We start from the raw sequence: 17,386 nt of genomic DNA, 5'->3' as shown, positions 1-17,386 counted from the left end.
TTTTTTTTTACACAAGAGTGTCTACTTAACCAGGGGACGCCTTTAGACGCCGTTAAGACCACCTCTACACCAGTGCAGCGTACTACAGTATTCCCTTTCAACCTTACTGTAGCTATCACCACTCACACGGAGCCGTCGCTGCCAATAAGATAACTATTTGTGTAATTGCACAGCAAAGTAGCAAAGCTTTGATTAAAACAAGTCAGGCTTCAACTTCAATTTGCTGCTTTGGCTGGAACAGATGATACATTTATTTGACTGAAAAGGAAGAGAGGAAAACGATCAACGAAGCATGCACGTGATAACATATGCGCTGATTATCCTTGTTAACTTATCCATCATCACCTTGGGCGAACCCGAATCCTGCCCAGCTGTTTGTGAATGCTCAGAGTGGAAGACCTACACCATCTCATGCTTTGAACTTGATGTCATCCCAATATTTCCTGCAAACACAGATACACTGTAAGTAGAAAGTCCTCAGATCATTTGGGGACTTTTTATTATTATTGCGTATCTGCGTGTGTGGCTCTGTGTGTGAGAGACAGAAAGAGAAAACATTTTAAACTTAATTTAATACTTTTAAATACCCTTTACTGTAAACAATTTCCACGTTACAGTCCACATGCAACTTTCCTCAAAGCAATTTGATATTTATAATGAGTTAAAATACCCAGAAAATGTGTCACTGAAAGAAGGATTGCCTATTTACGAAACAGATGTTTTTTAGACAAGTGCATATTAAAATGCATCTCATTACACTGTCTGATGCCACCTTTAATGGTGTTTTATGATTACAGTATCCAAGTAGATCAAGTGTATTCTAAAAACAAGAAACGGTATGGAACAATTTGTGCAAAAGGGCGAAACAAATTTTAAAAATGTATTATGTTCATATTAAAATATTATCTTGATTTTGAGCTTCAGTTGCTTTGTGTGTTTACACTTTTCCCAAAGCTGTAAGATTACAGTGCAGGGTGAATACTCACACCAGCACATAGATACGTCCTAGATACTGATATTACTACCTCTATCAAGCGTTCAAAAACATTATTATTGTAAACAGTAAACAAACATCTGGAAGTGGCAGATTAGTGGCCAATACTGAACCAGATAAAATTAGTGAATACTGAAAAAGAGAGAGCGAGAATGTAGCGAATAAGAGAAAGAAAGAGAGGAGTGAGGGAGAGCGAAAGAGAGAGAGAAATGAGTGAGGGAGTGAGAGTGTGTGAGGAAATCCACTACACAGATCCCTCAGCTGAGTGAGCTTAGCTCTGCCAGCCAGGGAGACTTGGAGGATTTAGGGTCTGACTGGCTCTGGTCCTGCCCAAGAGAGCAGCTCCTAGAGCAGATCTCTGTCCACCTCCATGAGTGGACCTGTGGAGGTGATGGATGCACCTCCATCTCGCAAGTCACGCTGACGTGAGACATTAGGAATAGCTTAATGGGGGAATTGACATGAATGACTGCAGTGTCTGGTGTGCTGTATATCAATTAGCCTTGTTCCCTGGTGTACACTGTATACATGAGAAATCTGTCAGGAATCCTGAAGTAGATGTGAACCTTCTGGAAGGGATGGAAAAGGAGGTACCCTGTTATGGCTCTGAGAATGTGTATATGAGTTGGTGAACTTTAAGACAGTAAAACAGAGTTACCATGACCTTGGGAGAAGCATAGCATTGTGGAACCTTTCATAGTGGCAGATGTTAAAATTACTGTTCTGTGGCTGAGTCTATGACTTCCTCTAGAGCAGTGGTTCTCAACCCTGGTCCTCAGGGCCCACTGTCCTGCATGTTTTAGATTAGCAGGTGTGTGTGTGTGTGTGTGTGTGTGTGTGTGTGTGTGTGTGTGTGTGTGTGTGTGGTGGAGGCTCGCCTCTACAGACCCCTCCAGCACCTGAGCTTGAAAACCGAGTGATAATACACATTGTCTTTGTCCGATTGTTTTTTCATACAAACACATTCCACTGTGGTGCCCTCCTCAACCAGACCCCCCCCCCCCCCCCCCTCCAGCCCAAACAGCCCTCGCCTTCCAGGGGAGCCATCACAAAGCATTACCTCCCCATCAGCGCCCCAATTCAGACCTCCAGACGTCCCCACAGGGCCGTCACATTCTTCATCCTCGCCAAGTTTACCCAGCGTCGACCCGAAAAAGAACAAGAAGACAGAGAATAGCCAAATGCCCTCTAATGAAAAGAGCTCCGTAAAAACTCTGGACCAAAATAGACCAAATAGGCTGCCTGGTTTGTTATTCATGTGTGTTAGTGATGTTCTGGTAGATATACACAGAGTCAGTTTCACTCACCTGACTGTCTTTGTGTGTCTCACACGTGTGTGTGCATGCATTTGTTTGAGTATGTGAACGTTGCCTAAGTGAACCTAAGTCAAGTGCCCTGCTTTGTGAGTCTGTTTTCGCGGTGGTATTTTTGCAGGTTGCTCAGATCCATGTGTTGGAGAGAGCTGGAGGTGGAAAGCAAAGCACAGCCGCTCTTAAAAGCCTGCGTAGCGTGACTGCAAGCTCGCTCCGGCTCCACGCCTGGGCCTGGCCGATGCCTTCAAATACAATGTTTACTTTCTGCAGCACATTTCTCAAACACTCAAAAAGAGTGCCATCTGAAGAAAAAAAACACAATGGCCCCACTTTCTCCAAAACTTTAAATTGTTTCCAAACCTCACATAGACCGTAGCAAGGGTTACATGCGACCAATTGAATTTACTGAGTGAAATTGAATAATTATTGGTGGAGTTTAAAATGTATTAACTGTTACTGTAATGAATGGAAATGATGACCATGGTCTGACTATTAATTTATGACACAGACATTTTACTGTGTACAGAAATGGAAACGGTTAGAATTACTTCATTTTGTGCATTTCTGAGGTAATCTGTTTAAAACTCTTTACGAAAACACATTAGAGGCATCAGAGTGATCTCAAAACTGAGGTGTTGTTTTGGTCCCTGCTCTTGTCATGCACCAGCTACCCCCACCTCGCACTGCTGTAGCTCTGCAAGGGAGAGGGACAGGACAGACCAGGACAGGCATAGCTCAGTGGTTAGAGCATTTGACTGCAGATTAACTGGTTAGCAGGTACAAATCCTCCTGTAAATTCCCATGTTAAAACATCTAAAGGAATTCATAACACCACGCTTCTCTTCAGAATCTAGCACCTTGATTAGTGGCTGTCTGAGGGCATTCAGTCTGGTGAGACTGGTTCTGCTGCGATGAGACACTGGTGGGGTTTGTTTATGTTGTTATTTAAGTGGCCTCTCTTTTGGCTACCTGCAGTTAGCCCCACACAGGGAACATGGCAGATTGTCAGTTCTCCACTGACACCATTACAAATTATGTTGGTTTTCCCCACTTCAAACTCCATCTCGAGCTTGTTTGTTGTCACAGCCTTTGTCCCTTAATGATAAATTGAGGGAGTAATTTTCTCTAAAGACCGGGTGATGGCCTGCAACCCCCCTCGCCCCCCCCCCCCCTCCTGCCATAATACACTCAGATTGTTTGGGTTTGAGGTTGCGGCGAAACAGCCCGACCAACCAGATGATGATGAAGTCTGCTCTGTGTCGCTCTGTTTGTTTGGGTTTGTCAAATACCTCTGCCTGCTCCCTCTCCCACCTCTCCTGAGGAACCCCCACGAATGACTCCCAATCCTGAATTAGCCTATTGTTCCACCAAAATAACTATGCATGTACCCCCTACAGTACCCCCCTAGGGTCCCCAACCCTGTTCCTGGAGACCTACCCTCCTGTACTGTAGGCTTACACTCCAACCTTGTTCCTGGAGACCTACGCTCCTGTACTGTAGGCTTACACTCCAACCCTGTTCCTGGACACCTACCCTCCTGTACTGTAGGCTTACACTCCAACCCTGTTCCTGGAGACCTACCCTCCTGTACTGTAGGCTTACACTCCAACCCTGTTCCTGGAGACCTACCCTCCTGTACTGTAGGCTTACACTCCAACCCTGTTCCTGGAGACCTACCCTCCTGTACTGTAGGCTTACACTCCAACCCTGTTCCTGGAGACCTACCCTCCTGTACTGTAGGTTCACACTCCAACCCTGTTCCTGGAGACCTACCCTCCTGTACTGTAGGCTTACACTCCAACCCTGTTCCTGGACACCTACCCTCCTGTACTGTAGGTTCACACTCCAACGGGGTGTGAACCTACTCACACGGGGTGTGAGCTGTCAATCTCCAAATGGAGATTGACAGCTCCTGTCATTCCTCCTTGTTCTTCTCCTGCTTAGAGGACAGTGTAGGAGATGGTAAAGGTTCCATGACTCACATTGCAGTGACGATATGCCTGCGGGTGCCTATTAGACAGGGATCTCATTGCATCTCTTAACCTTTGCTACTAAGACCCAATCTTACCTGCTAATTAACGTGTTATTTCTATGTAATATAAATGATATCAGGGTGATTCGTAGGAACAGATGCAGCTGCGGTGCCTGAGTCTCTTTCTCTCTCGATTCTCCTCTCTCTCTCTCTCTCTCTCTCTCTCTCTCTCTCTCTCTCTCTCTCTCTCTCTCTCTCTCTCTCTCTCTCTCTCTCGATTCTCCTCTCTCTCTCTGTCTCTCTCTCTCTCTCTCTCTCTCTCTCTCTCTCTCTCTCTCTCTCTCTCTCTCTCTCTCTTATCTCTATTTATTCCCTCTATCTCTGTTTATCTCTCTCCCCTCTCTTTATCACTCCCTCTCAATACCCCCTCTCTCTATATCCCCTACTCTATCTATCCCTCTCTCTCTTTCTCCCTAATCCTCTCTCTCGTTCTCTCTCTCTCTGTATCTCTCTATCCCTCCCTCTCTCTATGCCCCTCCCTCTCTTTCCAGGTTGTAAGCAGCACCAGACCTTATTTATCTTGGCTGAGGGTCCGAGTCCAGTCAGACCTGAGGTTTTGTTTTCCCCTCATGTTCCTATGACACAGTTTATACCGAGCACTTCAAAGACGCCTTTCATCCCGCCCGCGAGGAAACGTAACCAGCAGAAACACACAAGCTATCAATGTTGGGCCACTGCCTACTGAGAAAGTTGAGAATTCCGTTTGATTCAGTAAGACGTTTATAATAGCAGTCTTATAGTCTCCTTTTCAGAAAGCCAAGCAGTCAAACTGTTGGGCATTGCGCTACCTCATGTACTAAGTCTTAGATTCATCAGTACATTTCAACAAATGTCTCTCAATAGCTGTCTGTGCATGATTCACCAGTCCCCAAAGAACTATTAAATATGTGACAATTAACATTGTGGGTAGACCAGAACCTCTGTCTGAACTTGATGTGAAGAGATACTACTGATACGATACTGAATGTGTCTCAAACCGAAGTTTCCATCTTTGTTTTCAAACAGATGGCTTCTGGAGACTCGACTGACATCCGTGCCGGCAGACGCCTTCTCCAACATGATCAACATCTCACGCATGTAAGTGATTCCTCCCATCTGGCGCGCAAGATCCCATGAATGACTCACCTCCCATTCACCTGCTGTCTCTTAAGAAGTCTCCCCACCTTCACACTATTTCTTGGGTGGGGGGGGGACCATCCCTGGTGTTCCCTGCCCCGCTGTCGTCCACCCAGGCGGATGATGGGCCTTCTGTTCAGTATCACGGCTGACTGCTGATCACTCCTGGAAGTGCTAATGCTTTCCAAGAATAGGAATGTGGATCCTCCCACCGCAGAAAGGCCCAGGCATGAGGAGAAGGCCCAGGCATGAGGAGAAGGCCCGGGCATGAGGAGAAGGCCCGGGCATGAGGAGAAGGCCCAGGCATGAGGAGAAGGCCCGGGCATGAGGAGAAGGCCCGGGCATGAGGAGAAGGCCCGGGCATGAGGAGAAGGCCCAGGCATGAGGCTGGGGCTGGTCTCAGGACCGGGGAGCCCAGGGACTGGGTCCAAGTCACGGCTGAGGAGAGAGGATGAGGAGAGAAGTTGGGGAGAGTGGATGAAAAGAGAGGTTGGGGATAGAGGTGGAGGAGAGAGTTGGAGGTGAGAATTTTAGGAGAAAGGATGAGGAGATAGGATACAGAGAGGTGGAAGAGAAAGGATGAGGAATAAGGTTGAGGGGAGAGATTTGGGAAAGTGGTTGAGGAGTAAGGAGAGACAGTCTCTTGAGTTCAGTCTCTTCCAAAAGGCTTATGTCTGCTCGTGTAGCTTGCTGGTTGATCCTTAGTTAGTACTACAGGTGAATAGACAGAGAGCTCATGACACCTGTCATTTACATTTAACATGTATGTGTTTAGCAGACGCTTTTGTGACATACAAATAGTGCATTAAGAAAGGACAGTGGTTTGGTTTGTCCAAGGAGAGAAATGTGCTTGTGTTAAAATTACAACCTCCTTAATTGGCAAACAGTGAAAGAGTAGTTGTTGTCAAAATGGGTAATTTTGTCTAGGTGTAGGCCAATAGTTTTGTTACAATGAATAGATTCATTCAATTTTCCTAAAATTCACCTCCCAGTTTTTGAGAAATTAAGTATACAGTAGTTACAGAGGAATAACAAATAAAAGAGCTGTAACTGATGGATAAGAAATGGATCTGTGTGGTACATACTTGTAAAATTACACTTAGCTCTAGAGGCCTATGGCATACTGGAGTTGGTGGTTAGGGTGGGTTTCAGGCTTAGGAATAATTTACTGGCTCGCTTTGTAACAAGTAGATCCTATGGTCCAATTACAGTGTCTTTATTTGCAGAAGGTGGAAGTGAAATGTACCTTCTGTAAAATGGATGGGGTCAGTGTACACGTTTTGTTGATTTGTTGTTTCAGATATGTGTCGGTGGATGCGACGCTGAAGAAGCTGGAGAAACACTCGTTCTACAACCTGAAGAAAATCACACATATGTGAGTATGGATGCCTTGTTCAGCATTCATATCTTGTTATTCAAGGTCAATATCAACATTATTTTAGGAAATAAGGTTCAGAAAAACACTGTAAAAACATTACCAGAACATTACCAGTATTGAACTCTCAATCAACAAGGTTCTAAAAAAACATCACAAATGTGTCAGATGTGTACTTGGCATCGCCTGCCACTAGAGAATGTTAAGAATGGCTGTTTTTAACAGGCTTTTTCTGTAATCCTTTGACCAAAAATGGGCATTTACTGTAAAGCGCTGTGTGCTGTCCATCATTGCCTAGCTGCTTCTAAAGAGACAGCCGTAACAACCATGTTACAAGAGATGGGAGACCACATGTAAATAAACGGGTTTCCTGTCCATCCTTTAGTGCTTGTTAAAGTGTTTCACATGGAATGTATTCTAAATTATGGGACTAACGTTGATTACAGAGTGGATATACACACTTTGCTACCCTTCAACAGTATATATCAACCCCTCCATGATATTACCTGGTTTGTAACTTAACCATGATTTTTTTCTATATCCATACATTTTCCAGGTACCATACGTTTTCCTAATCAATTATAGATTTCATTTTGTTTTCTCGGATTGATGACTCGGTATTATCCCCTCCCAAGGCAGGTTAGACCCCTGCACAGTGCTATGATAGTATGTGTCGTGTGTTGAGGAGAGACTATGCTTCCTGTAGCTGCTGAATCCCAGTAACTGACATTGGATCTGCACGGTCTATTCACTGCTGATTGGTCCGGTTGTGTGCCATACCGCTAATAACGACATTCCTCTCGGGTTTCCTCCAGGGGTCAGACAGAAATTAATGTTCTGCTTCCTGTCAGCTGTTTGTGTCTGGTGGATAGCAGCTGTAGAGGTAGATTTGGAGGCTGGGGCCAGGGGTATTTAGAGGCTGGGGCCAGGGGGGATTTAGAGGCTGGGGCCAGGGGCATTTGGAGTCTGAGGACAGGGGTATTTGGAGGATGCGTGGAAGTAGTGGCTGGTTCAAGGTTAACTGCACACAGTTCAGACACATACGCTAGGGAACCAGGAGTTCAGACACACACACTACAGCTCTAGGAGTTCAGACACACACACTACAGCTCCAGGAGTTCAGACACACACACACACACTACAGCTCACACACACGCTGGGTGCTGAGTGCGGTTTCCCAGGTGTGTAAACTGGGGCCTTGCACCACATGGTTTAGGAAAGCAGAGAGCCGGTCTGTCTTGGTCTCTGGCCCTCTTCCAGACCAGGGCACACCAGGGTAAACACACCAATGAAACACTAATTGACCCCTGTTTCCGGAGCTGGACCAATTTTGAGATTTTTCCCCTAATCCTGTATGCACTTTGGCCTGTTTTGTTTGAGGGATGTGTTTGATTGCCGTGATCTGTATCTAGTGTGTGTGTTGTGTGTGTGTGGCCGGCTTAAGTGTCTCTGTGTGTACTTTTGTACCCGTGTGTGTGTGTGAGAATGTCCGCGTGTGTGCTATGTGTGCGTGTGCGGGCCATTTGTGTGTGTAGAGTACGCATAGCATAGCTACTATTGGCAGTGTCATTACACCTGAAGCACGATCCTAACCTTCAGAAGACATGAAAGAAAACTGTTATGAACTGTGTCTTCATGAATCAAACCCTTGTATCTACCACCCAATTCTGTCATAACACGACCTGTATGTTTAGTGACTCAGTCATATGATAGTAAAGCTTTTTAATGTTGTTAGCATATGTTGCCCTGGGGAACATACACTGGATAACATATTAATGAACAGTTGTGTCTGCTTTTCAGAGAGATACGGAATGCTAAAAATCTATCCTACATTGACCCAGAGGCATTCAAGAATCTTCCAAACCTGAAATACCTGTGAGTAGTTATTGTAATGAATTGGCAACAGAAACTACTAGAAGGTTCAGAAGCGATTATATTCAAAAATATTGTGACGCAATTGTGAGTCTCAGCTACTGACAGCATTACTTTAACGTTATATAAAGAGATTAGACCTGTCTTCAAATATTTGGCTTGAGGGGGGGTTATTCACCGGTGAAAAGCTGCTGGCTTAGGCCTTAACAAGGGGCCTAGGTTTGATTCCGGCCTGGGCCATTTCCTTCCATCTTTATTTCCTTCTTCCGCTCTGTCTCTCCCCATGTCCCTCTCTCCAACTGTCTCTATAAAATTTTAAAAAGGCCCGAAACATATCTTTAAAATATAGGCCTACACATATTTGCCGCACACTATTATAATTGAGCTGTTCTTTCCATTCATGGTGAAAAGGCTTCCACAGACAACATGTCCGCTTTCATAACTTCTTCTGTCCTGATTCTAACGGGTGGTGAAGGAGGAACTAGCTAGTCAGGGCTGGTAGGCTATCTAAACGTGTCTCTCTCTGTTCCTTTCAGAGGAATTTTCAACACAGGCCTAAGAACCTTCCCCGACCTGACCAACATCCACTCAAACGACATGAACTTTATACTGTAAGCATGTTTGGAATCAGGGCGTGGTTCATCCTGTACAACACAATATACCAGGTGGATGTTGTGTGTGTGTGTGTGTGTGTGGGGGGGGGGGGGCAGTGGGGACATAAATAAATACCCAAATACATGTTCTACGTTCATGAAATATGTTCAACGTTCTCATCAAGTTTTTATTCCACCTTCCAAAACCATGTGTTTTGTAGACTAGAGTGTGGCGTCTCTGGGTTTCAGAGAACATTTTCTACATCCGTCTCACCGCATCATTTCCTTTCGATCTCCTAACAGGGAAATTGCAGATCACCCTTACATCACAGAGATCCCCGCCAACGCGTTCCGTGGCATCACCAGCGAAGTGCTGACTGTGTGAGTGTAGTACTGCTGTATGGACATCTAGCTGTCACCTCCGTCAGTTTCGGTGGTCAGTGTCAAAGAACAGTATGTATTTACTAGCCACAGCGCAAAATTGCTATATCTCAGATACCAGGCAATGTAAACAATAATGGTTTTATAGATAGCAGAGTATGTTAAGGAAAATGTGCTGACTATCTCCAGAGTAGATTACTTTGTCATTGCAGAAAGACATGCAGAAATGTGTTTAAGAAGCTATGATCATGCTAATTTGTTGTAGTGTAACATGTTTTGGGTAATAACTGTTTTACAGGATGCTGTACAATAATGGCTTTATGGAAGTGCAACATCATGCCTTCAATGGGACCAAGCTGGATGCTGTGTAAGTAGCCTAATAATGTTCAAAGGTCTTGAGCACCCAAACATTTTTACACAATTATCTTAAATATTTATTTGTTTGTCTTCTGTATTTGTATTTCGCAGTATTAAAGTACAATGTAGAGAACAATTTGTTTAGTCTTTTCGTTTAATTATGTCTTAAAGCATTTTTGCATTTAGAACTTTTTAATTTCAGCCTAACGCTGTTCTGTATATAGTAGGCTATGTGTACTGTATTTACTGTATAAACATGATACACTTTTCGTAGTGCTCTTTCTCAAAACTCTGCCAATTTAAAGGCACATGGATTAATTTATCATCAAATTTAGTCAGGTACTAATTTGCCAACATATCACCGACAGCCACATCAAGATGTATTTTGGTTAAGATGATGGTCTTTCCCTAAACTAACAGTGGTTATCCTTTACTGAATCCTCATAAATTAATCAATTCTGTATTGTAAAAAAATATTATAATAATATTTGACCGGATTCAAACACTTTGGCATTTGGCATTTCTAATTCCTTACTTAAATTCACATTACCCAAGCAGGACGAAAGGAACGCTGGGCTTGATTGGAAAGTTCTTATTGTCATGGGAACAATTTCCCTATAAAGTGTCCATCAGGAAATCAACATCGCGGTACCTCCACTTCCACACCAGAAACAACAATAACATATCTGGGCCAGCCTGGAACGGTTAGATATGTTTCTTTATGTCAGACTAACTGGCTGAATAAAGGATGACAGGAATACTCATTTTGACATAATAACGTTTCAACATCCCCCTAACCTCATCCCCGTCTTTTCGCCTACCCGTTCTCCTCTTTTGTCACCTCTCTCTGTTTTCCCGTCAGGATATTAAATATTAATGTGATATTGACCCCCCGGTGTAACCCCCACCGCCTCCATATCTGACCCTAGTGGATTCCAGAGCCTTAATGAAGACATCGGCCGGCCAAACTCTCCCGTTAGTTTTCAGTTAGTCTTACCACATGGGTGTTTGTGTTGGCTCCGAGCGTGCTCGGTGTGAGAGATGATCCCAGCGCAGTGCGACCAAAACAAACAGTCCCCTCAACGGTTTATTATCATAATTAGATTTGGGGATATTCGGGTACGTACATTAAAGGTGCAGCATGTTCTGGAGGTAACCTCTCCGGTTGTCTGATTTAAAACAACAAGACTTCATCCGTAACGCAACTCCTTATAGCCGTGTCAATAAACACAGATAGGCTACAGGGGCGATGGGGGTGTGGGGGCCAGAAAAGGCGACGTGTCTTAAAATCAGTCTGTATAATTAACGGGATTGAAGGGTGTCGTGTTTGATTTTTCTTCAGCTCTTTAAACTTCTCTCTGCAGGTACCTTCACAGAAACAAGCAGCTGGCCAAGATGGACGAGAGGACGTTTGCTGGAGCTCTTAGCGGCCCCACGATCCTGTGAGTAGGCTATCCGCCAGCACACGATGGAATCTCCACATCGATCTTGCAAAAGAGATTATTTATCTCAACGAGACTCACCTGTATAAATAAAGATTTTATACAAATGACCGTTCTACATTACCCTACACCCTGTAATATATTTTATCAAATATCCCAGTTTTTGTATGGATAAGATATTGTGTGTTTAAAGAATCATTAATATTTAGTTGATAAATGAAGACTTTCTTTTAGTAGCCTAGGCCTATTCCTCTTGACAATCTACAAAGGAGGATTTCTTATAAGAGATGCATGTGAGCTAAGAAGAGAGTATCATGTCTGGGAATCGTGATAGTAGACTAGCCACAGCCTTCTTCAAAGTGAAAATGGCTTAACGACAGCTGTTCCTTTGATTGGGGGAATCAGACACGGGTTGTGTGCTTGCGAGTGTGGGAGAGCCAAACATCCGATCTGCTTTGTCACTTTAGGTTCTTGAAAACACGGAGGAGAACCCTTCTTCCCATTAATGCGAGTTTAGTACAGAAACCCCTCACTGGAAATGACATAGGCAAATTTTTAATGCCGTACGCTTTTTACACATTTTCTTTCGACTAAATCGTCTTTGCTTGGCCTAAGGAGTAGCAGTGCATTACTTAATCTGGCGAATTTGTCCTCTCGCTGCACGTTGTATTTGAGATGTTGTTGTATCACTTTCTGGCAAGAGACTGCACCACAACCGTGTTTGATGGTGCACTTATGACATTACTGGTTTCCTGCAATGCACTATATTGTAAGATATTGTTGCACCTTGCCTGGCAGCTAAGATGTGGTTGCTTTGCACTGTGCCTGGTATACTTATTTACACACCGTTCATTGACTCAGACAACCAAAATACTGTTAGAACTTGTGATACTTGATATTCAGCTTTGCTTTCCATATGCATTTGTATGCCGCTTTGGATAAGTGTCTGCAAAATTATTAAAATGTAAAAAAAAGAAAAAAAGAAGGTATTAACAAAGGAAAAGGAAAAAGTAGGATAGCAAACAACACTGTGGTTGTCTTGTGATCATCGTTCTTCCAAGCTGCTTCTCTATGAAACATGTCTTGGTGAGGTCACCGTGATTAGGTCATGCACCAAACATCCCAGAATGAGTGAATCAGACGGTCTCTCTCCGCTCGCATGTCTTGCTGTGTTTTTCTACGGCCTTGCACAATATTCCCTTGGAGAGGAGACACGAGGCCAGAGAGGGACTCAGCACTCTCCGCAAGTCATCATCTGATCCATGTCAGCGAGCATCCCGTGAAATCATCGTTAAATGTTCATTTTCGCGCGATCGTTAAGAGATAAGAGATTGCCAGATGTAATTGTGAGTGTTTGCCCTCTTCTTGGCCTCTGTGAGGGGAAGCGTGCTAGGATACAGTGTACTGTGTGTACTGATGGACCGGATGTGTCGGACCGGATGTGTGTGTGAAGGCTTGGTCTCTATAGTGAGGTTGTCTTTCTGAGTCTCTGGGGTTGGCATGGCAGCAGTGCACGACAAACAACCTGTTCATTAATTGAAAACGATGAAGAAGACATTCCCCATTTCAGGGGTGGTGGCACAGATGTGTTCACTCTCTTCCGGAAACTCTTGTGTCACATGCATTGCCAGTAACGTATTGGGAATGCTTAGAATAATTACATAAACAGAGATAGAAATGTTTTTTTTCTAACAAACGGCTAGAATGATTGCTAAACATGATTTGAAACTTCACAGTTTATTTCCTTTCTTAGTATACTTCCACGTACTCCACTACTGAATGTGAGGAAAATACATCCACCACACACACACACACACTCACAGAGCTCCCTCCGTGTTAGCGGTGCATCAGTAATCCAGAACAGGGTAACCACGTGAAACCAACCTGTATGAACTTGGTGAAAGGCCCTTGTCTGACCCCTCTCCATCTCTTCTTCTCAGGGATGTGTCCCTGACGGGGGTCACATCCCTCCCCAGTGCCGGCCTCGAGTCGCTGAGGGAGCTGATGGCGCGCAACGCCTGGTCCCTGAAGAAACTCCCACCAATCAAAACCTTTAAACAGCTGACCATGGCCGACCTGACCTACCCGAGCCACTGCTGCGCCTTCAAGAACCTGAAGAAGAAGAGAGGGTGAGCTTTCTCACACACAGCGACGGCCTCAACCGTTTACATTTTATTCACTCAGACTGAGGTCAGTTGTGTTTCTATGGTCCCTGAAAGTGTTTATTTGTCGTCTGAGGAGGTTAATAACTATATTTCATCGACAGTTCTTGTATTTTATCAATATGTCTATTGAAGCTATTATATGAATGAGGCAGAATTGCTCTCCAGTCATATGAATTGCTCCTGTGCTGGGTGTGTATATTGTGTATGATTAATGATCTTACACCAGCGACTGGGGCAGGTGTGGTACTTCCACTGTGTGGATCTTGGCGAGGATTAAGTCAACGTTTCTGACGCGTTTACCTATAACTCCCTCCAACGCTGCCTTCATTAGCGTCACTCACAGCTGTTATGGTAGGAAGAGACCTGGACAGGACTAATGACTGCTTCTAAAGATTAATCATTCTTTCTTCAACTGGCTAATGTAAATAACACCGCAAAGTTACACGTTGAAGATTTATTTTTGCAAGTGCGTTCGTCAGACTTTTCAGTCACTCACCAGGGCATTTACAAGTGTCACAACCCAACCACAACTTAATGACCCTTTGTTTACCGTGTTTATTCACCGTATTTCCGTCTACTTCTCAGATATCTGGAGTATGTAATCTGCAACCTGACGGCGTTCTACGACCAGCACCAGAAGAGGTCTGTGGGCTCTCTCCGGGTCCCGGTCCTCCAGAGGGGTGAAACCTGGGGCGAGGTGGCCCAGGAGGAGGAGGAGGATGCTGGGGAGGGAGGCTTCTCATGGGACCCCCGGGAACCCCGGAGGGACTTCCACAGCAGCCTGCACTACCATCCCTACTTCGGGGGCCAACCAGACGAGGATGTGGGGTTCGGGGAGACCCTGAAGAACCCCCAGGAGGACAGCAGCCAGGACTTCGACAGCCGCTACGACTACGTGGTGTGCGAGGAGGGCGAGGAGGTGACCTGCGGGCCGGCGCCGGACGAATTCAACCCGTGCGAGGACATCATGGGCTTCAGCTTCCTGCGCGTGTCGGTGTGGTTCGTCAGCCTGCTGGCCGTGCTGGGGAACGTGCTGGTGCTGCTGGTGCTGCTCACCAGCCACTACAAGCTCTCCGTCTCCCGCTTCCTCATGTGTCACCTGGCCTTCGCCGACCTCTGCATGGGCATCTACCTGCTCCTGATCGCCTCGGTCGACCTCCACACGCGGGCCGAGTACTACAATCACGCCATCGACTGGCAGACCGGCCCAGGCTGCGGCTTGGCCGGGTTTTTCACCGTGTTCGCCAGCGAGCTTTCCGTCTACACGCTCACCGTCATCACCCTGGAGCGCTGGCACGCCATCACCTTCGCCATGAGGCTGGACAGGAAGCTGAGGCTGTGGCACGCGGCCGTGGTGATGCTGGGCGGCTGGTTGTTCTGCCTGCTCCTGGCGTTGCTCCCCCTGGTGGGGGTCAGCAGCTATCAGAAGGTGAGCATCTGCCTGCCCATGGACACCCAGTCCACCCTGGCCCAGGTCTACATCGTGTCTGTGCTCATCCTCAACATCCTGGCTTTCCTGGTCATCTGCGCTTGCTACATCAAGATCTACTGCGCGGTCCACAACCCGCACTACCGCTCCGGGTCGAAGGACACCAATATCGCCAAGCGCATGGCCGTCCTCATCTTCACCGACTTCCTGTGCATGGCGCCCATTTCCTTCTACGCCATGTCAGCAGTTCTGGACCGGCCTCTGATCACCGTGTCCAACTCCAAGATCCTGCTGGTGTTGTTCTACCCGCTCAACTCCTGCGCTAACCCCTTCCTCTACGCCATCTTCACCAAGGCCTTCAGGGGAGACGTCTTCATCCTTCTCAGCAAGGTGGGGCTCTGCCAACGCCGGGCGCAGCTGTTCAGGGGCCAGACGGTGTCGTCTAAAGGCAGCAGTGGGGTGTGCCAGGGCCGGAGGGACAAGGACAGGAAGGGAGAAGCAGCAGAGGTGGTTCCCCTCCACCTGCAGGAGTGCTCCGCCACCTCCCTTCAGCCTCCTCATCAGATGCCCAGACCCGAGGAGAGCCACAGCCTGGACACATAAGCCCGAGCCTGCTGGGCTCTGAGGACTGGGTCTGTGTTGGATAAGAAGCGGGAGGAGGCCACAGGGAAATCCAAACTGGATGTGTAGGTGGTGGACTGGTCTGTTGAAACACTTTACCGCGAGCCGGTATTTGTTATGTGCTTATGCTCTGAGATTTTTTCCCCCCAGAATGTTGCCTGACGATTTCATACTGTTCAGTTTGTGGGAGGAAATATGATTATTCTAGTAGATTGAGGACTTCAGAAGGATATCACATTTTATCTGTGCTTCGTTGTTTTAAATCTGAAAGTATACAAAAAGAAACACAGGCTCAAGATACTTGTTTGCGCATACATTACACTTGGAGAAAGGACAGCAAACAGTTACTTCATCTCATAAACACACAGGGAAAGATCTAGAACCATATGTACGCATCCCTCCAGTAGAAACACTGAAACCTGACTTTCCGTTGTAGATCTGAGAGATGTCTGGGAGGCTTTGGTCAGAACAAACAGTGATGTCTAAAATATGACATTTCTAAAACGTCATAAATATCTGTATACATTGTAGATGAGAAATAAGATGGCAAATGTGATTGTGTTACTGCGTGTACCTCCAGAAACTAAACGAAAGCAGGAAGTGGCAATAAAGGTAATGTGAGACCATGTGGGAACCATCCTCTGCTCTACAGCAGCAGTAATTACATTACCAGATGAGCGTTTTCACAGTGCTGGGTTCATACTTCTGACTCGGGCTGAACGTATTCCTGAGACTGAGAATTTGTCTCTTTTTTAACATTTATTTTATTATCTTTCTCCAATGTTTTAAGTCATGGCTACTGTTCTCATTGAAGTACATAAAAGAATCACAGAAATAGAATTCCAAAATCATTGCAAAAGTTAACATGGGGCCATATTCTCATTGTTATTCTAACAATAGTACAATAACAGGTGTAAACAATCTTTACTTTAGATTTTTTTTAATTCTGGTTCCTGAGAGGTGACGGGTATCGACTTCAACCCACGCATGAGACCACATTAGAAGACATTGGTACCAGACTCTGAGCTCTTCTGACACCTTCCAATGGCAGCTCAACATCTGGTTAGCATTTCATACGCACTGCGACATTTTCAGTGAAACACAGACATGCTGGGGAACTTTCCTGGAAAAAAGGATCACATCTTTATTTCAAGGCGATAGGCAAGTCTTTGGTTATGCTAAATAAAGACAGTTTGACTTTTAACAGACTGGAAAATCCTACATAATCAAGAATATAACTTTCAGAGAATGGGAGATAAATATTGTTTTCATGCTGCTTTTGAAGATCACTGGTTATTTAGGTAAAAACGTTAAAACAATACTGTAGTACAATACTATAATACAAATCCAGAAGAGCACAGCAATTTAGGGCAATTCTCATGGCATGAACCGTGGCAGCGACTGCACAGGAAAAAAACATGATCTACAGAGGCTCAAACAAACGGATCAGTAGTTTGCACTCGTTTATACATCCCTCCTTCCCGTTTCCCAGCCATGATCATTCCTGTCCTGGTAAATCAAATAAACCCGTCTCTTCCAACCGCCCCTCAAATAAGCAGGGCAAGGCGCCTCGGACACGTTCACTGGCAGATTGGGTTTTTGAAATCAAAAAAAGAAAAATCACTGAAAGAGGGGAAAGAGAGAGAATAGAAAATAAAGAGTTTTAAAACGTAGGGTATGGAAGGGATCAGGAATG

At 45.3% G+C, this 17,386-nt stretch overlaps 1 protein-coding gene and 1 long non-coding RNA gene across 2 annotated transcripts in view; one reads left to right on the top strand and one right to left on the bottom strand.

The window, feature by feature from the left end:
* The first annotated feature begins 108 nt into the window (after positions 1-108).
* tshr (thyroid stimulating hormone receptor) lies at positions 109-16,597 on the top strand. The gene is made up of 10 exons (XM_062467829.1): positions 109-462; positions 5,345-5,416; positions 6,756-6,830; positions 8,631-8,705; positions 9,239-9,313; positions 9,599-9,676; positions 9,975-10,043; positions 11,398-11,475; positions 13,416-13,604; positions 14,226-16,597. The coding sequence occupies exons 1-10, from the start codon at positions 293-295 to the stop codon at positions 15,670-15,672; spliced, it is 2,328 nt and encodes a 775-aa protein (XP_062323813.1). The 5' UTR covers positions 109-292; the 3' UTR covers positions 15,673-16,597.
* LOC134025040 (uncharacterized) overlaps positions 4,623-17,386 on the bottom strand; it is an 89,951-nt gene continuing 77,187 nt past the window's right edge. Inside the window, exon 3 of the long non-coding RNA XR_009930972.1 lies at positions 4,623-4,639. This is a non-coding gene — a long non-coding RNA (uncharacterized LOC134025040). The remainder of the gene's footprint in view (positions 4,640-17,386) is intronic.

The sequence above is a fragment of the Osmerus eperlanus genome, chromosome 8 (genome assembly GCF_963692335.1).
Source record: "Osmerus eperlanus chromosome 8, fOsmEpe2.1, whole genome shotgun sequence".
In the NCBI taxonomy this organism is placed as follows: domain Eukaryota; kingdom Metazoa; phylum Chordata; class Actinopteri; order Osmeriformes; family Osmeridae; genus Osmerus; species Osmerus eperlanus.
This window is presented reverse-complemented; position numbering and strand designations above follow the sequence as displayed.